We start from the raw sequence: 22,040 nt of genomic DNA on the forward strand, positions 1-22,040 counted from the left end.
TTCCACTGTCAAGACATCCGGCAAAATCTGAATTCAAGTATTCAATCACTTCCAATTGATTAGATATCTTGTACATAAGCATGTAATTATTTGTTCCTTGTGTTGGAAAAAAATTGATTTGAAAATGGTTTTCTTGTACAGTAGAAAATAAAAATTTTGAAAGCCGACCCGGTTTGCGATATTTTTAACAATAAACCATAGCCAAATTTGTACTTGTGTTTTTGGATAGGCGGATCCTTATCGTTCCCGACTTTCAACCAAATGATCTTCTCTGTATTCTCGTACCACGAACTACTTCGAGCGTGGGCTCGAACAAATCAAATCAAACACAGAATTAGATTTTATTTTTTTTTTACTTTCTGTGGGAAAGTAAATTTCTCTTAAACAGAAATTGGTAAAGTTGCAATTCCCAAAAAATATAATTTATTCTTAAAATAAATTTCCACTACTTTATGTCAAAATAACAATATTGAAAACTTCAGAGAAACTTGAGTTTTTCTCTTTCTGTTGGTGTGATTTGAAGCCTACTAGTTCCATCTATTTATAGGAAGAATTGATAGAATCTTGGTTGAAATGGTAAAAATACAAATAATATTATTTTGATAGAAAATATCTCCAACTCCCACGATCATAAGAATATATCATTACAATTCAATCCCTTCAATAACTTTTAAATTTGGATATTAAGTCCATTTCATCACATTTTCAAAATTTTAATTTAATTTATAACGTTTCGCTCAATGAACCCTAGTAAATGGACTTGGATACAAAGTTAAACTACACAACACCAGTTGCTCGTCCAAGCTGAGTATATATATATGTCAGGTTACCCGTCCGGGCTAAACCTTTATAACAACACATCAGGTTAATCGTCTGAGCTAGACTTGTGTCATATAATACCTGAGAATCTACAATGAATTTTGGATCTCGTTAACATCTATAGATCTCATACAAGCACGCATAAGACCCTATTGGCATGTCAATTGTATCCTAACTTTTATTAAGTTCACACGAACACCAATTTTCACATATTTTAATATAATCCCTATAATCAATTATATATGCATATCACACCCTGTGAAAAGGGAAACATCTTTTATTCCATATCATGACATCATTCACATTACCACATTTGTACCCTGAATTATTTCATAATCATCAATCACCATACAGTATTTCAATTTAGTCCATTACTAGTCAAATGTGTCAAATTCCATAATATTGCAACCATATGGAAACATTCATATATTAAATTAAACACGAGCATGCAATTATAATACAAAGTGAGATAGTAATTACTTGTTAAAAATGTGAGAAAAGTGAACACTTTAGGGATTAATCCACAATTTTAACTTTTTCCCTATTAGCTCAAATTTGATCTAGATCTTGATCTATACAATTATTTTATATAACCAATTAATACCAAACATTTTTCACACATGCCATGATATGCATGATCCTATATAATTTCATTTTTCAATTTTATTCATATTTTACACTTTATTCAATTTAGTCCCCGAACTTGAGATAAGCATAACTTTAAATTTCTAGTTTCGGATTAAAATCCAATTTCAAATCTTTCATTAGGGACCTTATACTTTATATTTTTAATATAATTTTATAAAAATAAATTTTATTCAATTTGGTCCCTATTGTAACAAAGTTAACAATTAAGCTAAATTAACATTACAATTTAGTCATTTTAATAATATATCAATTTCAAGTCTAATTCTTTAAAAAATCAACAGAAGAAACTTTCTAAAATTTTAACAATTTTATGAATTAGTATATGGGCTAGCTAAATCAAGCTCCCACAACTTCAAATCTATAAAAATTCCAAGAAAATAATAGAATGTCCAAAGTTTAAAAGAATTTTTCTCTTTTCTCTCGTATGAAGAATCGGCCATGGAAGGAAGAAAAACATGAAGACTTTCTCTTTCTTTCCACTTATAAGTTATTTATATGATAATTTAATGCTCAATTAACTTAATATTTCTTAGCTAATTAACATAATCAATTTTAACTTCAATTAGTGGAGATCATCATCATCTCCCACTAATATTCACTAAATATTGGTTTAATTATAGAACTTTTGGTTAATTTTTATTTCAATCCCCAATTCTTTTGTAAATTAAAAATTTATAAAAATTGAACTTTATAATTTAGCCTCTAAATATTAATTAACAATTAATTCGGTTAAATTAATCGACCAATATTTAATATATTTTATATTAGCTCCGTAAATATTCATATTTAATATTTACGGACTTGATTTACAAAAATGAGATTTCGAAATCATGTTTTTTAACATCACTAAAAATTGGGCAATTATACTTTTCCCATGCTTGGAACTCTTTTCTTCATTTATTTATTTTCTTTTTCATTACCCATATATATATATATAACATAATTCTCATCATAACAATATTTTCATATTTTTTACGAATAAAATCTTAAATAAACATAAAGAGTTTCTTCTTCACTTTCTCTCTCAAGCTTAAGTTTTTCTTTTTTCCCATTCGAAAACCTTAAATTTAAGATGAAAATAAGATAAATGTGGTTCGAGAAACGTGCTTTTACAAAGATTTTCAAGTAAATTTTCATGAGTTTGCATGGATTTAGCAAGAATCCCACCTAGGATTCAAATGAGGAATGAATGCAGATGAGAAAGAATGAAAGAAAGCAAAGAATGGAGAGTTTTCCTCTCCTATAGCTGCTACCGGTTTTAACAAGGGGAATTGGAGGATTTTTCTCTTATTTCCATATCTTAATAGTCAAATGCCAAATGATCTACGCTTACAAATGACTCTTAAAAATATCCATCTCCATCCAAAATTAATGGCCAAGATTATACATTTGATTTTAAATCAAAGATTTAGATTAGCTCCTACAACCACCCCTTACAAGTTTGAAGTTACCATTTTGCCATTTATTAATTCGAAGGGCCAAAACCAAATCATAGGGTATATTCCAATGACTTAACCCATGTTTTCTCCTATCATCTTTTATTTTCAAATTTGGAATTCACCACTATTCACATGGCTTTTTAGTCCACAGGTCCGTGAATAATTTATACAACTTTCTAAATGGAAAATTATTTCAATAAATCCTTCAACTTTCTAAATTAAATCAAATAAAATAGATTAAAAAATTATTTTTATGCACCTTAAAACCAATAATCATTTTTACGGCATAATTCCATCTTAAATCCTTATCTTTCAATTTAGTATAAATTCTTATGTAATAATTTATCACACATCATTTTTAGTGATTATCTCTGATGCCCGGCTACCGTCTCCATTTACATTGATTAATCATAATTCTCTTCTTTTTTTTTTTAAATTGCTATGTACTTTCCTTATAATAATACCATTTCCAAAATTGAAAATTTTGAGGTCTTACATAAACTCATCAATCGTGTGTAAATAGTTCCATGCCCTCGTCTTTATCTTTGGAGTTATGAATAAATTACATTCGTAGTCACTCAACTATATTTTTTTGAGATAATGACAGAAGTTATCCTTATATTTTACAAAATTTGTCAATGTGGTAAATGTACTTTCAATTTGTTCAATTTGGTACTTATATTTTTGGGTAAACTACCAAATAGTCACTTTTGTTTGGGTAAACTACCAAATAGTCACTTTTGTTTGACTCAGGTTACATTTTAGTCACTTATGTTTGAAATGTTACGTTTTAGTCACTTACGTTATCGTGTTATAACATTTTAGTCATTGACTCGTTAATTGCTGTTAATGATGTATCGGTAAGCTAACGTGGCACGTTAAATCATCATTTCAAACAAAAAATTTAGGTTAAATTCTACAATTGGTCCCTATATTTTTTTTCATTTCGAGCAATTTAATTTTTTTTCTTTTATGTTCTTTTAACTTTCTTATTTTTTCTTTATTTTACATTATCTTATGTTTCTCTCTTTATTTTACTCCCTTATTCATTTCTTTTAACTTAGTTTTTCTATGTTTTCCGTTTGTTAAAATTAGTCCACAAGCTCGCCTCACTTGAAAAAGTTAAATTGTTCAAAAAATAAAAGTATAGTTTTAATAAATGAAAAAAATAGAAAAACTACGTTAAAAGCAATGGAGAAGGGAGGAAAACAGAGGGAGAAGCAGAAGAGAATGGAAAATAAAATTTTTTTTAAAAAAAAGAATAAAGTTAAAAGAACATAAAAGAAAAAAATTTAAATTGCTCAAAATAAAAAAATATGGGGATCGATTGTATAAATTAACCTAAATTTTTTGTTTAAAATGATGATTTAACGTGCCACGTCAATTTGCTATTACACCGTTGACGGTTCAGTGACTAAAATGCTACAACGCGATCACGTAAGTGACTAAAACATAACATTTCAAACATAAATAACTATAATGTAACCTGAAGTAAACAAAACTGACTATATGATAGTCCTATATTTTTTTTTCGTCTACCACTTTAGTGTTTCGTCCGAATAACTCATTTTAACACGTAGACCTCTAATAAAATGACATGTAGGATTTTTTAATGTCAACAGTCAAATAAAAATAAAAGTAATTTATTACAAACTTTTTTTCCTGGGTAATGTTCCATTTGTATATTTTTTTCTCCCCCATCATCCAACGTAATTCCATTTTGATTTTGTATTTTAATTTCTTTTTCGAATTTTTCCTTCAATCTTAATAATTTTAATTCCAAATCCAAAATTGCACCAAAATATAGAGAATCAAAACTGATATTTGGGTTTCTAGGCATTTCAAAACTAATTTCTAAGTTTAAAACAAAATACAAGGGTTGAAAATAAAAATCACTCAACTTAAAAATAAGAAATGAAAGTGCAGATGCTTATCAACAAACCAAACTAAATTCTCACTAAACGAATATGTTGGATTCTAGATTTCAATATCATAATTACATGGAAACTCTGTATTTATGTTTCACACCTACAAAGACTCACCACTGGAAATTCCATTGCATGGACCCAAATTACGCGAAAATATATAAAGAAAACTATAATATCAATTACCAAAACAACATTTTCTTCTTGATGGTTTTTAAAGACCAAAATGTTTTATTTTCCGAATATTTATGGGAAATAGAAAGAAAAAGGTAAAGAGAAAGAGGAAATCAAAAGCCAAAAAAAAAAATCCATGGATAGATTTTTGTGAACTTTTTGTGAGGTTCGGGGAAGTTGTTGAAGTTACAAGACAACTGGATGGTCGGATTTTTAGATCGGGGTTAGAGAAGTTCGAAAGTTTTGAAGCACTTTCATGACTTTTGAAACGTTTTTTAAGAAATATATTTTGAGCAGTTGAAAGAGTGAATGGGAAGCTACACTCTAGTGCCATTTTTGGGCCAAAAAGGAGGCCAATCACTGGCAGCGACGAAGGCAACAACTTGAGTTAAGGGAAGAAGACGAAGAAACAAATGAAAAACAAAAAATGAAATTAATTATAGGACAAAAAAAATTGGAGGAGAAAAGTCAAAAGATTTTTTTTTAATTTTCACTTTAAAATAAATTTTGATAAAATTATTTTTAAGTCCTTGAACTTTGACTGTTGATTTTTTTTGACACAGTGCCAAGTGGCAATCTATTATTGGGTTGTGTGTCAAATTATGTGAGTATTACCAGCTAGACTTGTCCCTGGGCCGAGGCCCGTCCGAAAAGTGGGAGGGTTTGGATAAAAATATAAGCTTAAAAAATGGGCTTAGGCAAAAAAAGCCCGTTTGGAAAATAGGTCGGGTCTCAAGTAAGACTTTTTGGGCCCCAAGCCCGGCCTAACCCGAATATGAAAACAAGAAAACTTGTTGCTTTTTTTTTACCTTTTTTGCTGTTTTTTTAATCATTTTCTTGTTTTTTTTCACTATTTTGCTATCATTTCACAATTTATGTTACTACTATTTTATTGTTATTATTTGAATATTATATAAGTCTTGTTTTATTGTTAATTTTGTTACTATTTTTCACATTTGCTTTGTAACACCCCTAACCTGCATTTGTCACCGGAACAGGGTTACAAGATGTTACCGAAGTTTACGGAATAATTACACAAAAATTCCATTATTTTATTATATTCACATCAAAACTGTCCACTCGAGTTATAGTCACTAAATTATTTATATCTAGAGCTACAGAACTCCAAATTAAGATCCGTAAAAATAATTTGAAACTAGATTCATATATATTTCTATCATAAAATTTTCAGAATTTATGAATTAGCCAAAAAGTACAGTTTATTCTTCAAATTTACCCTTGTTCTGTTGTTTCACAGTTTCGACCTTTCTTTACTAAAAATTAATTATCTCATATTACGAAATTCGGGTGATATTCTTGTTTGTTTCTTTTGAAACTAGACTCATTAAGGATTTTAATCATACAAATTATAACCCATAATTATTTTTGTACAGTTTTTAATGATTTTCCAAAGTCAGAAAAGGAGAGCTCGAAATCACTCTAACCTTATCTCACAAAAATTCAAATATCTCCTAATATGAAAGTCTTTTGCTTACACCGTTTCTTCTATGTGAAACTAGATAAATATGCTTAATTTCATATCTTATTCAATTTCTAATTCGATTTCCATAATTTATGGTGAATTTTCAAAGTCGAACTACTGCTACTAACCAAAAACTGTTTTAGTACAAAATATTGTTAACTAGTTTATAACATCTTTACTTTATTTCATTTAAACTCTATACATGCCATATAAGTCTTTAAACATAAAACAAAAGCTATCGGAATTGATATGGATAGTGTGCCTTGTTATGTTGATCCGATCTACCAACTTCACTTCAATTCAATCTACATAAAAATACCAAATACACATAAGTAAGCTTATTGAAGCTTAGTTAGGTTTAAAAGTAATGCTTATCAAACATAATATTTCCAAATAATAACAAAACATTTACTAAAGTTCCCTGCCATTCACAACCACTGTTATAATACTTCACATAGTTGAGCTTAACATTAACAACTACTCAATCTCTTCCACTTGGTTCACTTCTCTTGTATTACTTATTATCAAAGTAGGAAACGGCTTACGAAATTGAGTATGTCGTTACTCAGTGCAGCGATTCACAACTCAATATGATTTTCCTCATTGAAATACCATACCTATATTTTACAACTCGGTATGGGAAATGCCATTCCTACGTTTTTAACTCAGTATGGATTTGATAATACCATACCTACGTTTCAAAACTCAGTATGGTTAATACCATACCTACATTTCACAACTCAGTATGGATGATTCCATACCTACGTTTCACACTTTTCCATGGATCAACCATGGTCTTATCTGTCAATTCATCACATGTCACGATACAAACGTACTCAATCCTGTGTTTTTCCTAATTTGAATTTCCACATTTATTCTTTCATTTTAACATAATTTTCACAATCCCACATCAAATTCATATATAACAACACATTATATCATTCAATCATTTACAAATAAACAAGTAAATTCAACCATATGAACTTATCCAGCTGATTTGTAGAAGATATTGAAATTTAGGGACTATTCCGTAACTTTTTATTTTCCTCGTTCTTCTTTGGATTCTTGATCTATAATGTAAAATATTTTCACTCATTAGCATTTATTTCCTTTCTATTTCAATTCACAATTTATGCTCTTCAATTTTTAAAATTACATTTTTACCCCAAAATTTATAGATTTTACAATTTAGTCCCTACATAATTCACCCATCAATTGAACTAATTTTTCTCAATTAACACTTTATTTTATCATTATAAACTATTTCACAATCTTTGATATTCTGAATTTCAACACCAACCTCTAATTCACAACTTTTCCACAATTATGTCCTAAATACCATTTTCTATCAAAATTACTTAATAAAACCACTTTAATATGAAATTAGAACTTAAATTTCATAATAATTCATCATAAACTTCCATTAATCAGCTAGGGTAACTTCCAATTTCACCCAGCAAATCAAAAACTAATGAATTCTATAAGTGGACCTAATTGTAAAATTCATAAAAATATAAAACTTATCAAGAAAAAGCAAGAATTAAACTCACATGACGTAAAAATATGAAAATACAGCTTTCTCCAGACCTCCTATGGCGTTTTGGCTGAGAAAATATGAAGAGATCTCTAAATTTTTCAATTTTGTCCTTATTTTATATGTTAAAATTGTTAAATTTCCAATTTTGCCCTTATTTCCCTTATTTTCTGCTGATTTTCTTGCCCTTTCCGTCCAGCCTATTCACTTTTAGGCTTAATTTCCTTTTAAATCCTCTTTCTTTTAACACTTGAGCTATTTAATCCTTCTAGCAAATTTTGCTTTTATTACAATTTAGTCTTTTTTATTTAATTAACTACCCAAACGTTAAAATTTCTCAACTAAAATTTAATACTAACTTAATGACACTCCATAAATATTTCTAAAAATATTTATGGCTCGGATTTCAAATTCGAGGTCTCGATACCTTATTTTTGACCTGTTTGACCTAATAAATTCTTTTAATTTACCAAATTTACCAAATTCACCTATTCACAAATTCTTCTAAATTTTTACTTGACTCATAAATATTAAATTACTATCTTGTTCAATCTTACTTGTCGGATTTAGTGATCTCAAATCACCATTTCTGACACCACTAAAAATTAGGCCGTTACATGCTTGTTAAGTTACATTTATTTTAGTGTTATTTAAGTATACATATTTTTTAATTTATTTTCAATTTTTTATTTTGTTGAGAAACATTTATTTTAATATTTTTAGTATTTTTGATATATTGTATATTTTAAAAAAAACTATATAAAAAATTAATATTAAAAAAAGTAATATGGACGGGTCGGGTCCGGAATTTTTTTTTATCCAGGCTAAGTTTAGGCAAAAATTTAGGCCCATTTTTCAGGTCAGACCCAAACCTAATAAACAGGCCTAATTTTTTTGTTGGTCTCGGCCCGACCTATGGACACATGTAGTACAAGCGAAAATTAAAGTTCAATATCATTGACAAATTTTGTAAAGTACAAGAGTAATTTATGCGATCATTCCTTTTTTCTTTTTAGTGAATAAAAAGTTACAAAATAATCATCTAACCATTAGTAAATTTATTTTTTGGTCACCTAACTATCTTAATTTTTTTTAACATTAGCTAGCTAGCTAGTGACAAAAAATAAAAAAATAGAATAATTGTATGACAAATTTGTAATTTTTTATAATTGTGTGATAAAAAATCACAATTGAATGGATTCTACTTAATTTATCCTTTTCTTTATCTCACCTTCTAAGAATCTCACACATCAACAATGTGGAAAACTAATTTTATTAATGTTACGTAATAAATCATTTTTAATCACGTGTGAAAATTACAAAAAAATTATCATTCAATTTAACTTCTTACATTTGAATCATTATTAATTTTGTATATTTATTTAACATATATAATTTATTTATTACATTAAAAACATTTTATATTCATAATTAACGTTTTCGAAATATTTATTTTTTCTAATGTTATTAAATATTATATTAATTATCAACGTATATCCTACCTATTGAATTCTAGATTTGAGATTTTTTTGAGTTTTAGGCGTGGTTTGTTTAATTTAAAATATTTTTAGAAAATTACTTATTATTTTTTTAAATTAGTATTTTTTAATGTTTAGATGAATTTGTATAAAATATTTTCTATCTGAAAATATTTCATAAAAGTTGTTTTCAATGAAATAAATATACATATGAGATTTTCTTATTTTTTTATTGTTTAATTAAATTTATATTATATCTATAAATTTATATTTTATGATTTTCATTGTACAACAAACACGAAATAAATATATTTATTGTAAAATTATTATTTTTAAGATTTATTATTAAAATAAAACTAAAATATTAAATAATTTATTAAAATATAAAATTATATCAATAATTTATTATATGATTAAAGATAGATAATTAAATATCTATATTTAATAATATTGAAAATTATAATATTTTTATTAATATTTTATTAATTTTAAATATTTTTAAAAATAAAAATTTATTAATAATATAATTTATTATATAAAACTAAAATCACACATAAAGATAAAAAAATTTCTCTGAGAGTTATTTCTTGTGAAATAAATAGAGCCTTTAAATTAAATTTATAAAAAAAATTATTTTGATAAATTTAGATTTTGGAGACTTAAATTTTAGGCTTAAATGTTTACAAAATGGAATCAGCAGAACAAAATTTGGGATTTAAACTTACTTTATCGATCTAGATTTAACTTTCACGATGAATCAAAAACTCTAGGCTTTCCTTTTCCTAGATTTTTTTCCATTAGACTTTTTCCTAGATATCTTCACAAGAAAAGCATAAAACTTATTAGACAACCATAAAAATCATAAAATAAACAAAATTACAATAACTTTGAAAACTGAAAATAATTGAACCAAAAAAAGAAAAACTGAAAAATAAATACTAGTTTCTCTCGCTTTAGCTAGGGTTTCGCTGTCATTTAACTAACAAGTTTTCTCTTCTGTCTCGAGTCAAGCTCGATTACACCTGATTTGTTCCTTTTTAGTTTCCAGGTAATTTACTTTCTTCTTGATAATAATCTACATTGGCTCTTCCATTACTTACTAAAACTGTTAAAGATTCTTCTTTTGATTGGTTGCTTGAAATTGCTAAATCCTCTGTTTGTTATACTTTCCCTCATCACCGGATGCAACTCTCTTCTTTTAGGTAAAAAAGTTAAATTTCTTTCCCGGATATCAAAATTTTAATATCTTAGAAAAACGCTGGATTTTTTTAATACTTTTTTAGTTTATTAACTTTTAAAAAAATGTTGTAAGTGGATAATTTTAGATTTATGAATTTTTATAGTGTATTTTAGACATTTTCATTTCTAAGTTTTACGATACTTTTTCTTATGGATGTTAGCTATTGTATAGGATGATATTGTTTCCCGAGATGAAAGCGTGGTGGTTTGCTATTCTGTTGTTTATTTAATGTTGTCATGGATGATGCAGAGGTTTATAAAAAGGATAGTCCTCAAGTTAACAAAGACAAAGTGTTATGCCAAGTATGGATAATGAAAGTTCTAATGTATCACAAGCCGAGGAAATAAAAGTCCAAGCAAATGAAGCATTTAAAGGTACTGACATGACGAGAATACAGTGCTTCAATATTGCGGCTTTTTAATTGTTTATTGAATATTGATGAGTTCAAGTGTCCAATTTTGTATAGAGAATGTGTTGATAGTTTAATGCATATATGTTTGCAATTTCATTGTGTTTAATTGTGCTAAGGTTGTTGATTTGATTTGCATTTTTCCAGCCCACAAGTATGGTCAGGCCATTGACTTGTATACACAGGCAATAGAGCTAAATAGTCAGAATGCAGTATACTGGGCAAATCGTGCATTTGCTCACACCAAACTGGAAGAGTATGGTAGTGCCATGCAGGATGCTACGAAGGCAATTGAAGTTGATCCTAAATATTCAAAGGCATGCTTTTTCTACTGAAACAATCAGCTATGTGCAGAATCTATTTTTGTTCTTTTTCTAATGGTTCTTGAACTTACAGGGTTATTACAGACGTGGTGCTGCTTATCTCGCAATGGGGAAGTTTAAGGAAGCGCTAAAGGATTTTCAACAGGTATTATGTCTTCCAAGGTTGTAATATTGCAAAATATGCTTGTTTCATGTCTCTGTTGAAGTTCTTGCATAAAGAGGTTGCCATCTATTATTGTAGAAAAATGTCCCCTTTCAATAAGTAAATTTCACTTTATTAGATATTATGTTGGCTTTTTGAATCTGGGATTATTTCGGAATTTTTCTTCTTTTATGACAGAATTTATCTAGTTGTTCCCCCTTCCATTATTAGATATTGTTTGGGGTTATGGAATGTGCTTGCAATCTAGATTTTAGCTTCATCAGAGTCATTCTCCATTTTACGAGCTTGATATATGAATGCATTTGTTCCAAGTGGCCAAACATCTATGGTTGTGTTGTAGCTGTTTTACCTGAGATCATTGTGAAATACTGTGATTAATACACTAGCAGAGGGATCCATTTTTCCTACCTCGTGCTGTCTGATAATGGTCTAGTGAAATTTATGCCTTGCATGTGGTTTATTTGATCTAATTTAAAAGTCGATAATATATGGACCTGGAGGGGTTTATTGCAAGTTAAATATATACTTCTGAAGTTTTCAGAAGTTGCTTTCTGTATTGCGTATACTTATTTTGTGTCTTCTGTCTATCCTTCTCTCTTTCTCAAAGGAAAGACGAATAATTGCTGAGCATTATAACATGTGAAATGTGGTTTGTGTTGTCTGTAAATTGTTTTCCCCATTTTGGACTCAGGTCAAAAAGATTTGTCCCAATGATCCTGATGCTACCAAGAAATTAAAGGAATGTGAGAAGGCAGTAATGAAATTAAAATTTGAAGAAGCAATTTCTGTACCTGAGTCTGAGAGGCGTTTTGTAGCTGACTCTATTGATTACCATAGCATAGGTAATTTCCCTTTCCCTTTACTTCTTCCATTTATTCCCTAATTTATGTATTCTTAGATGTCTTCTGTAAATGTTCTTCCATGTTGATATGATATTCGTTAGGTTGCTGTTTATTTTTTGCAATTATGGGTGATAGAAAATTTTAAAATAAAAGATGCTCAGATATCTATAGCATACTGTTAGAGTTGTGATTCAGCTATTTAGTATAATTAATTTTCCCTGTAACATATATGAACCTGGAATGGTTGAAAGGAGTACTGCCTTCTGAAGTTATGATTTTACCTTTTTATCCTCTTCTTTCAACTACATATTTCCTATAAAAAATTTCTCTGCTTCTCATACAACTTAATTGGTAACATCATTATTAGAATTATCTAATCTGCTGCCAGTGGAGATTAAAAACTTTGGCAGGTTAGCCGTCTGACATGTCCTTCTAGGGTATGGTAAAAAAATAATATAACAGAAAAAACTTGCTTGCTTCTGAAACACTCTTGTGAAGTTTTTACATTTTGATTAGCAGGTGAGTGGTCTATAGAAAACGTACTCTTTTTATTGTTTGTTATGGATAAGTGAACTGGTTAAAAAAATTTGGTTATTTCTGGGCCTATTGAGGCTGGAATTTTCTTGTGGAAGTCTTTTGTTGTTATTGATAAAATATGGACTTGAGCTGAATCTTTTTTATGATTGTTATACTCTCTGAATATTATAGTTTTTCTGGTTCTCTACTTTAGGTTGTACGTGTGTGATCTATATTTCTTTTTTCAAAGCTAACAAAACAAGCTTCCCCTACCCCCTCTTTCAAATGATAAGGAATAACACATTTCTTTAGATGGCGGAATCCACATGCTAGTTATTGTAGATCCTAACTTTCAAGGATTCCTAATATATTTAAGTTCTCTGTGGGCTGTAAACTACTTCGGTTTTGAAATATTTTATTTTTGCTCCCTCTTGGAGGTGGAATGTTGAATTTTTGGTGATCAGTTATACCTTTAGGTTTCTGGTCAAGTTTTATGTTATCTTTACTGAAGTGGTTTGGCCTGCTGGTCGGCTGTTTATGATTCCATAGTGGCTGATTCTGCAAGGCAGTTTTATTATTAAAAGGGAAATTTATATGTTTGGCAAGTAGTGAAGTTTAGCATCATAACATAATTTAATGAGTAATTTGAAACTATATTAATGAACAATGTTATTAAGGGCACAAGTTGCAAAAAGGCGCTCACCTGTGCGAAGAAATGAAAAATATGTTTATCTATGTGTTTTTGTATTTGAATGTAAAATAAGCTTAAGATATATAATTCTGATAGTGCTCCAGTTTATCTTGGATTACCAGCAAATTTTTCTTGTTTTGTTGGCCAATATGTATGATTTCTTTATGGTCCTGTGTTTGCTGCTGAATACTACAATCATTCAGAAATACAGACTAGAGAGTTTGATATTGTCTCTTTGTGTTTCTACTAAAGGTATACATTTAATGAGAACAATAAAAAAATTAAAGAGAACTTCAATTAGAGAGGCTTTTTTTGTGCTCAGTGCCTTACGGAAAAGCATTTCTAAATGCACTTGATCAAATGTCTCACCTGAGGGGTCTATGGTCTGACATAGTGCCTCTTTAACTGTGCTGATTGTGAATAAAATTGTGAGGTGAGATTAGTCTGGTATTGAGTTTGATTGCTTTCATTAATGATAAAAGCTTAAAATAGTATTCATTATGAGAAAAGTGGTAAATTGACAGAACGGCTGATGCTGCTCTGTATGTTCTTCTGGTTTAAGATCCAGAATTTTTGCGAGGTGGTTTGTACTCTCTTTCTATAACACAACATAATAATCTTTAGGTAACCAGATTATGTGTTCTTACTGATTAGGTCTGCTGGATCTCCAATCATTTCTGTTAGAAGTCCGCCTACAGGCTTTTGCTAGTTTTAAGGTTGATGTTGGGCTTTGAGATGTTTCCGGTCAGCTTGATCTGCTTTAATTCTAGGATTAAATTTACAATGGGTACCTTTTATCAACTAGTATAAAATTTATGGTTAATCATCATTTATATTATTTTAACATATTGTATCATAATAGGGACGAGTCCCAGGTCATCATCCATGCCCACCCAAGTGGGCATAGCGGCAGTTGCAGTAGCATTTGTGGCAGTACTAGCAATGATGCTGGGGGCAGCAGCAGCCACAATGGTGGCAGCAGTAGTGGTGGTGGTTCTAGGGACATGGTGGTGGGGTGGATCCACTGGTAGTGGTGTCTTTACTGAGAGTTAAATGCTTGACATAGGTTTGACAGTTTTAGCTCAAAGTATAATGTTGAAGTTCTACAACAAAATCTCATATGTTTCAGTTACCAGTCAGGAAATCTGTTCTTCTGGAGAAGTAGTTAACCACGCTTAAGGATTATATTGGTGAATTCCCTAAAAATATTGATGCATTCTCGCTCGGCAATTTAGTAGAAAATCTCTCTCTCTCTCTGCCCTTTTATTTGTTGAAAAAATTAATTTTTTCTTTTCACCCTTATAAGAATCGTCTTAAGAAATCCTACCTGACTTCATTTATTTTATAAGGCAGAGAGGAGTGGGCTTGCTTAATCTATTTACATTTTAATAGATTGCACTTCGCATGTATTATGTTGAAAGGATTTATGGACTTGAATTCAGATAAAATGCAAAATGTGGAAAGTAATTGTTTATCTATTTTGGAGCCGCTGAATGTTGTTGCTGTTTTCTTTGAATTCATGGAAGTTTATTAATAAAAGTTTTGTCCCTGTGCATTAATGGAATTGTTATTTTGTTTCCATTATAGAGGTGGAGCCACAATATTCGGGTGCAAAGATAGAGGGAGATGTTGTTACTTTGGATTTTGTTAAGAAAATGATGGATGACTTCAAGAATCAAAAGTGTTTGCATAAAAGGTATGTTTAGCGAGTGCAGTTATGGATTTTGTTCATGCTATACTGCTAATATCTTTTGTTGAATAATGTTTTTGGTGTAGATATGCATTCCAGATTGTCTTACAAATGAGAAAAATGCTTCGATCTCAGCCTTCTCTTGTTGATATTAATGTTCCTGATGGCAGTCATTTCACTGTCTGCGGTGATGTACATGGCCAGGTAATTTCACAAGTTAATAATCTTTATGTTTTATCTGTAAGATATGTTTTTACCGGGTAAGGTCAATTGACAGAGTCTATACAGGTATATTACCTGTTAATAGAAAATAAATGCATGCATTTGAATGACATGGAGATGTATAACGCTACTATCCAGTTATGTTGAATGCTCACAGTTTGTTGCTTTTCTGACTTACCTCTCAGTTTCAGCTATGTTTTTTTTTTTTGGACAACACAGCTATATTAATATGTCTAATGGTGAGACGTAATTAACATGCCTCATTTTATTGGTTATATTTTCTCTTTCTATTAGTGGTGTTTGTTTATTAATGTGTTTATTTTTCCTTCTTTTTTTTTTTTTTATAGTTCTACGATTTGATAAATATTTTTGAGCTTAATGGTCTCCCATCTGAAGAGAATCCATATCTCTTTAATGGTGACTTTGTGGATAGAGGATCTTTCTCCGTGGAGGTCATCCTCACCCTGTTTGCACTTAAGTGCATGTGTCCATCAGGTGAACCCTATTTCTAATATTCTCTGCCTTATATTTCCTGCCTGTTATATTGTTTTCCCTTCGATTAACATTTTCAATCTTGTTGATTTCAGATATTTTAGATGCATCTTTTCCAATCTTCATTAATTCTCTTCCAATCTTACTTGCTTGCACCAAATTGACACTGGAATATTAAGGAGCTTTATCTGGGCACTTCTTTCAGGCCATCTATAATCTAAACTGATTTTTGTGATTGAACGCTTCTATATTGATCATCTTGACTAGACAATCTAAATTGATAGCTCTGATTGGAAGCTCTCAAAACTGGTCCTTCAGGGCTTGGTGTTCCCTATTAGTATGAAGCATATGCAACCTTTGTTTCACTTTGCTGCATCTAACTTGGTAATTTCAGCTATTTATCTTGCTAGAGGAAATCACGAGAGTAGGAGCATGAACAAGATATATGGTTTTGAGGGCGAGGTCAGGTCGAAGCTGAGTGAGAAATTTGTGGAGCTCTTTGCAGAAGTATTCTGTTGTTTGCCTTTGGCGCATGTAATAAATCAAAAGGTTTTTGTTGTTCATGGAGGCCTTTTTAGTGTTGATGGGGTGAAACTCTCTGACATCAAAGCAATAGATCGGTTTTGTGAGCCTCCTGAGGAAGGTAAACTCAACAGTGTTTTTTTGTTATTTTTCCTTCAGTTTCTGCAATGCTTGGTGCAATTTCTTGTGAGTCATGAACTATTGATTCTTTTTCTTAGGTTTGGCAACTAAGTTGCCTATGTGTATTTATTCATCCCCTTTTATTAGTAGGGATGTTTCTCCGATATAATCCATATATTTACCTATACAATATATAAATGTGACTTACGAGGTGTGAAACTTGAAAGGCATAAATGGCTTTCCACTTTTTTTCCCCTAATAAAATTTAACTATAAAGGATAGATTTACTTCACATTGTGTTTTAATGTATTTGAATTTCCATCTTTTATTTATTGGTTTTTTAATATTAATTTATTTGTAAAGTATAGATATGAATTATTTTCATGTTGAGTTTAATGTGGTTGAATATTTATCTTTTATTTATTGACTTATTTGGCTTTTTAATATTAATTTATTAGATGGAATTGAAGGGGCGTGAAACTTTTGTGAAGGTTAAAATACCTTATTCCTTTTTTCTTTTTATTTCTAATTATTTTTATAACAAAGCTATGATTTTACTTGAATTACCTTGCAATTACCTAAATCACTATTTTTTAATTTGAAACTTATCAATCTTAATTTATCATATAAAACTTCAATTATATTAGAAAATATAATTAAAATTGTAAATTCCTTTCTTTCAAATATAGATTTTTATTGATTTTAAATCATTTTAACACTATATATAATTTAATTCTCATGTAAAATAAAAAGTATTATCTAAATTTGCAAATCTATAAAGAAATTGAAATAATTTGAGGAGCAAAAACGGTACTAAACCTAAATAATGAGATGTTCTATTATATATCTCACGGCTCTCTACTGATTTCATCAGGGTTGATGTGCGAATTGCTTTGGAGTGATCCACAACCTTTCCCTGGAAGAGGTCCTAGCAAGAGGGGAGTAGGTCTTTCTTTCGGTGCGGATGTGACGAGAAAATTTTTGCAGGATAACAATCTAGGTATTTATCTGTTAGTTTGTGTGCCATTTTGAGCGACAAGAAAGGAATTAGTTATTGATTTTGGTGATCTTGTTTGCTTAATTAACAGACTTGATTGTGCGGTCTCATGAAGTAAAAGACGAAGGTTATGAAATCGAGCATGATGGTAAACTTATAACCATCTTTTCTGCACCAAATTACTGTGATCAGGTAATTGAATCTTAAATTTGTTATAAATAGGATCATCCAGTAATGGAAAATAAAATTTATCCTTACTGCTTTCTATAATCATCTCATAAGGATAGTCTATGCACAAATAGCCGTTTGAGTTCTGTTATCTTGCCAGCTTCATTTTTATGAAGCATTCTGCAGTCTTGGATTACTTTAACTGCTTATCCTTAGTAAACTAGTATTAACTGTTGACTATATTAAGTTGCACCATCTTCTTGTACTTTGATCCCTCTTAATCTTAACCAAGTGTTATTAGATAATCAGAACCGACAATATTAGCTTATAACCGATATTACAAAGCAATTGATGTGGAAATTTGAAGTTTATCAGTCTCAGTTATTCTTTGGGTATGGTGTGTGTGGCTGCTACCTGACTTTCTTCTTTGTAATCTATGGTATGTATTTACTTTCATGTACAATGTGTTCTCTCCATTTTAATCTGCATTGCGTGGTCATTTTCAAGTGAACTTCTACATTAAGAGGGTTAATGAAAAGTTGCAGACAACATCAGTTGTATTGTATGAACATCAAGTTTGTGCAGTTTGTTGAAATTACTTCTGACAGTAATTTGTTCTTGAAATTTAATGTTTAGATTTTTGCATGAGGATTTTTGGCCTTTTCAAGTTCCACAGCCACATCCGGTGCTTTCCCCCAATGCCTCTTTATCTTTTGATCTCTTTTTAATTCTCATTATGTTTGAAGATTAATCCGAATGGTTTGGTTGTTCTGTTTTAGGAATTGACACCCAATAAGTTTTGTTGTATTCTACTACAAGTCATCATTGAACTGTCTGAATCATGTTTTTCTCATTTCCATAAAATTTTGGTTGAAAATTTGATGGTTTCAGATGGGTAACAAGGGTGCATATATTCGGTTTGAAGCCCCCGATTTGAAGCCGAATATTGTTACATTCTCTGCAGTGGTTAGTAGTTTTGTGTTTCCTTCAACTTTCAACAACCATTTCCCTCCTAGAAAGTATGAGTTTGACATCATTACTCTGTGGTTTTCAGCCTCATCCCGATGTTAAACCGATGGCATACGCGAACAATTTCCTACGAATGTTCCAATAGTCATTCATAGATGCTTCAATCTTGCACGAGTTTCTTGCTGTCCAATGCCATTTACTGCACGATGGTAAGTTTCATCTTCAAAGCAACTTTAATGATTAAAGCAAAAGCCAGTTAGATTGTTAGGGAAAAAAGAACCCTTCCTGGTAGGCAGCAAGAGTCTGGTTCTGGTTTAGGGATTGTAAAATAGGTGAGACTCTATATTATGCCTTTGTATTTATGACATTAGTCCTCGTTTATACGGTCAATAATATTTGTTATATTCCTTTGTTCTTTGGTTAATTCGTTGTTGGCTGCCTCGTTACTTTGTAAAGTAAACTCTTTAGATACTACACGGACACGATATGTACAAAATAGGATCATGAGATGATAGAGTTAATTTTATATAATGTAGTGTTGGTGTCAATTTGCATTATGTAGTGTTTCTACTTTCAAAATATCTATTTTGGTACATGAAATTTAATTCTGTTCATCAATGTTCATATCAATTGACATGGCGTAATCATGGGTGTGTTACGAAAAATTAAAACAAAGACTTTGAAACAATTATACTTTTTCATATTTTAAAAATTAAAATAACAAAAATAATAACGAAGTTAATAAATCACATTTCTCTTCCTCTTTAGAAAGCAAAGCTTTTTTTTTTATTTCTTTCACAATTTGACTTTGCCGTTGTTCCCGTTGGATTTTCGCACCGTTCAAGGTGGATGGTAGCAGTGAACAGTAGCCTTTGTCCCTTCAATCCCACTAGCTTAGATCTCCTTATAGCAAATCAGAAACCCTTGAAGAGGTAAATGAAGCTTGCAGCTTTTCCTTTTTCAATGTACTTTGCCGGCCGTTGGATTGGCCTTCAGTCAAGGCTAACTGTTTTTGTAGCTTTCTTTTCGTTGTCATTGTTCGGGTTTCTAGACTAGTACTTGCAGCCCAGAAGGCCAAAAGGGCCTAAGATGGGTGCTCGAACTCTCTCTTTTCCAACTTCTCTTTTCTTTTTGGTTCGATTTTTTGGGACTGTTGATTTTTTTTTTTTTGTTTGCAGGCTTCTTAGATACTTGGGTTTAAGCTTTGAAATGGCTTTGAGTACAATTATTTTTGGATTTGGGTTTGATTTGAATGAAATAACAATGGTGAATGGTGCTTTGGCAAGGGGTTCGTTTGATGGCATAGGAGCTTGGCGTGCAAGGTGATGGTAAGGTTAAGATGTCAGCCATTGAGGCGTCAGCTAAGGTTGAAGAAAGGAGATAAGGAGAAAAAAAGGAAATTAACAAGTTCTTAATTTAAATTTAGAAGAAAAAAGGTATCAGTCAAAGGTAAACAAATTTACCACGTCAGAACCCAATAAGTCATCCTGCCATGCCAGCAAAAAATACCTTGTAATTAGGGTCAAACATTAAATTGGTAAACACAATCAAATTTCTGGTATCAAATTGCATATTTTGAAAATACAAATATCATATTTGAAGATCTGATAAAGTACAAGAGAAACACGTCGTTACCCCCTTCAAAGAAAATAAAGAAAAGAGAAGAGAAGAAAAAAAGGTGAGTGAACTTTGAAAAAAAAAATTGGCCAAAGCGAAATTTGAAATTTATCCATTAGAAATGAGAGAATGAAAACTTATCTTAATGCATAGATACATGTTACCTCTGTGATATACGAGGGTTTTAACTAATACCATTTGATCGGTACTTAAAATTATCGCATCAACACTTCAACGTTATAATTGAAAATTTTATCATGGTTTAACGAAACCTTATAAATTACTTCCACTTATTTTCATATACTAACATAATTTTCAACATTAATTTTACCTGCAACGTATTCACTCCAATAATTCCCATTTTATAAAAAATTTTAACATTCTTGTCAACAAATTTTACCTTAATTCTTGACTCGACCAAATCAAACTCATTCGTTAGTTTGATTAAAAAATCTTTATAATTAAATGTCTTTATAGTCTTCATCAAAGATTGTTATATCCATTTCTTTCATTTACTATGCATTTTCACTTAGTTTATTTAATAAATTACACATTTCATTAATGAATAATCTAAAGCAAGTAGGAATTCCATGAAACTTACTCAAAAGCTCAATAAAATAGGAGAAAGCTCACTTTCTCCTTTACTCCTCAATTCTCTCTTTTCCATTGCTTGAAGCTCCTATTTCAAGCTTTTTTTTTTATCTTCATTAATAATATATACCTATAAATGATAAGTCATAAATAATCATGGAATGGTTCAACCAAAAGAATGTATAAAAAGTGAGAAATATATATGATGATAAAACACATGAGTTCTTACCTTATTCAGCATTTTCTTACTTTACCTAAACTTTCTCTCACTAATCAACCAAAACTCTGAATTGTGGTGATGGAGAAGATGAAGAGGAAGGCTTAAATGAAGTTTTATAGGATGGGTTTTCAAAGGGAATGAAGAAAAGGGATGGAAATTTGAAAAAATGATGAAAAATGACAAAGAAAAGAAAATGAGAGTTCTTATCTCATTTTAATACAAGGAGGAAAATGGGGGTTTCTTTACCTTTTTTTTTTCTTTTTAACAAATTTAAAATTCATGGGATAAATCAAAGGTCAAACCCGTAGTACAAAATTTATTTTTTGATATCAAAATGAGAGTTAATGGTCAAAATTTCATCTCATCAACATACATATATACACCTATATATTCTAATATTTTAATATACGTATGTATAAAATGTCAAAAATACCCCTTTAGGGTAAAATTATCATTTACCCCTCATTTTAAAATCTCATCTGATTAAGTTCATGTAATAGTCCGATTTTCAGTGGCACCAAAAAATGCGATTTCGAAACTCTATTTTCATAAATCGAATTCATAAATATTAAATATGAATATTTACGAGAATAATATAAAAATATATTAAAGATTGGTTGAATAATTTTTTCGAAATAATAATTAATTAAAGCTTAATGGTTAAATTGTAAAAGTCCAATCGCTATAGAGTTTTAATTGACCAAAGGCTTAAGGACTTAATAGCAATTAACCAAAGGGCCAAATTTGT

General features: G+C 30.0%; 1 protein-coding gene and 1 long non-coding RNA gene across 14 annotated transcripts; one reads left to right on the forward strand and one right to left on the reverse strand.

The window, feature by feature from the left end:
* The first annotated feature begins 10,299 nt into the window (after positions 1 to 10,299).
* Positions 10,300 to 20,467, forward strand: LOC107934231 (serine/threonine-protein phosphatase 5). 13 transcript variants are annotated; one of them, XR_005930317.1, is made up of 17 exons: positions 10,324 to 10,548; positions 10,990 to 11,114; positions 11,297 to 11,466; positions 11,546 to 11,617; positions 12,327 to 12,477; positions 14,547 to 14,711; positions 15,272 to 15,380; positions 15,461 to 15,578; positions 15,782 to 15,835; positions 15,944 to 16,091; positions 16,483 to 16,731; positions 17,605 to 17,730; positions 17,819 to 17,919; positions 18,787 to 18,861; positions 18,950 to 19,073; positions 19,710 to 19,796; positions 20,043 to 20,467. XR_005930317.1 is itself a non-coding variant. In XM_041117534.1 (15 exons), exons 2-15 carry the CDS (start codon positions 11,036 to 11,038, stop codon positions 19,007 to 19,009), a joined length of 1,677 nt encoding a protein of 558 aa, XP_040973468.1. In that variant the 5' UTR covers positions 10,325 to 10,548; positions 10,990 to 11,035; the 3' UTR covers positions 19,010 to 19,288. The 13 variants fall into 13 exon arrangements, 6 of the variants coding, with proteins under 6 accessions (XP_040973471.1, XP_040973468.1, XP_016722097.1 ...); XR_005930318.1 differs by lacking the exon at positions 19,710 to 19,796; XR_005930319.1 differs by lacking the exon at positions 19,710 to 19,796 and having other exon boundaries at positions 20,151 to 20,467.
* Positions 19,543 to 21,536, reverse strand: LOC107934232 (uncharacterized). Its single transcript, XR_001693842.2, has 3 exons — positions 21,302 to 21,536; positions 21,083 to 21,202; positions 19,543 to 20,351 (listed from the first exon to the last, which is right to left on the reverse strand). It is a non-coding gene; the product is annotated as an uncharacterized lncRNA (long non-coding RNA).
* Positions 21,537 to 22,040: the final 504 nt, after the last annotated feature.

The sequence above is a fragment of the Gossypium hirsutum genome, chromosome A07 (assembly GCF_007990345.1).
Source record: "Gossypium hirsutum isolate 1008001.06 chromosome A07, Gossypium_hirsutum_v2.1, whole genome shotgun sequence".
Lineage (NCBI taxonomy): Eukaryota > Viridiplantae > Streptophyta > Magnoliopsida > Malvales > Malvaceae > Gossypium > Gossypium hirsutum.

Excerpts from the sequence above, each read along its gene's own strand:
- LOC107934231 (XM_041117534.1), top strand. The coding sequence starts at position 11,036 with ATGCCAAGTATGGATAATGAAAGTTCTAATGTATCACAAGCCGAGGAA. Across the intron at positions 16,732-17,604 it reads TTGTGAGCCTCCTGAGGAAG|GGTTGATGTGCGAATTGCTT; the intron begins GTAAACTCAACA and ends TGATTTCATCAG. Across the intron at positions 17,731-17,818 it reads TTTGCAGGATAACAATCTAG|ACTTGATTGTGCGGTCTCAT; the intron begins GTATTTATCTGT and ends CTTAATTAACAG.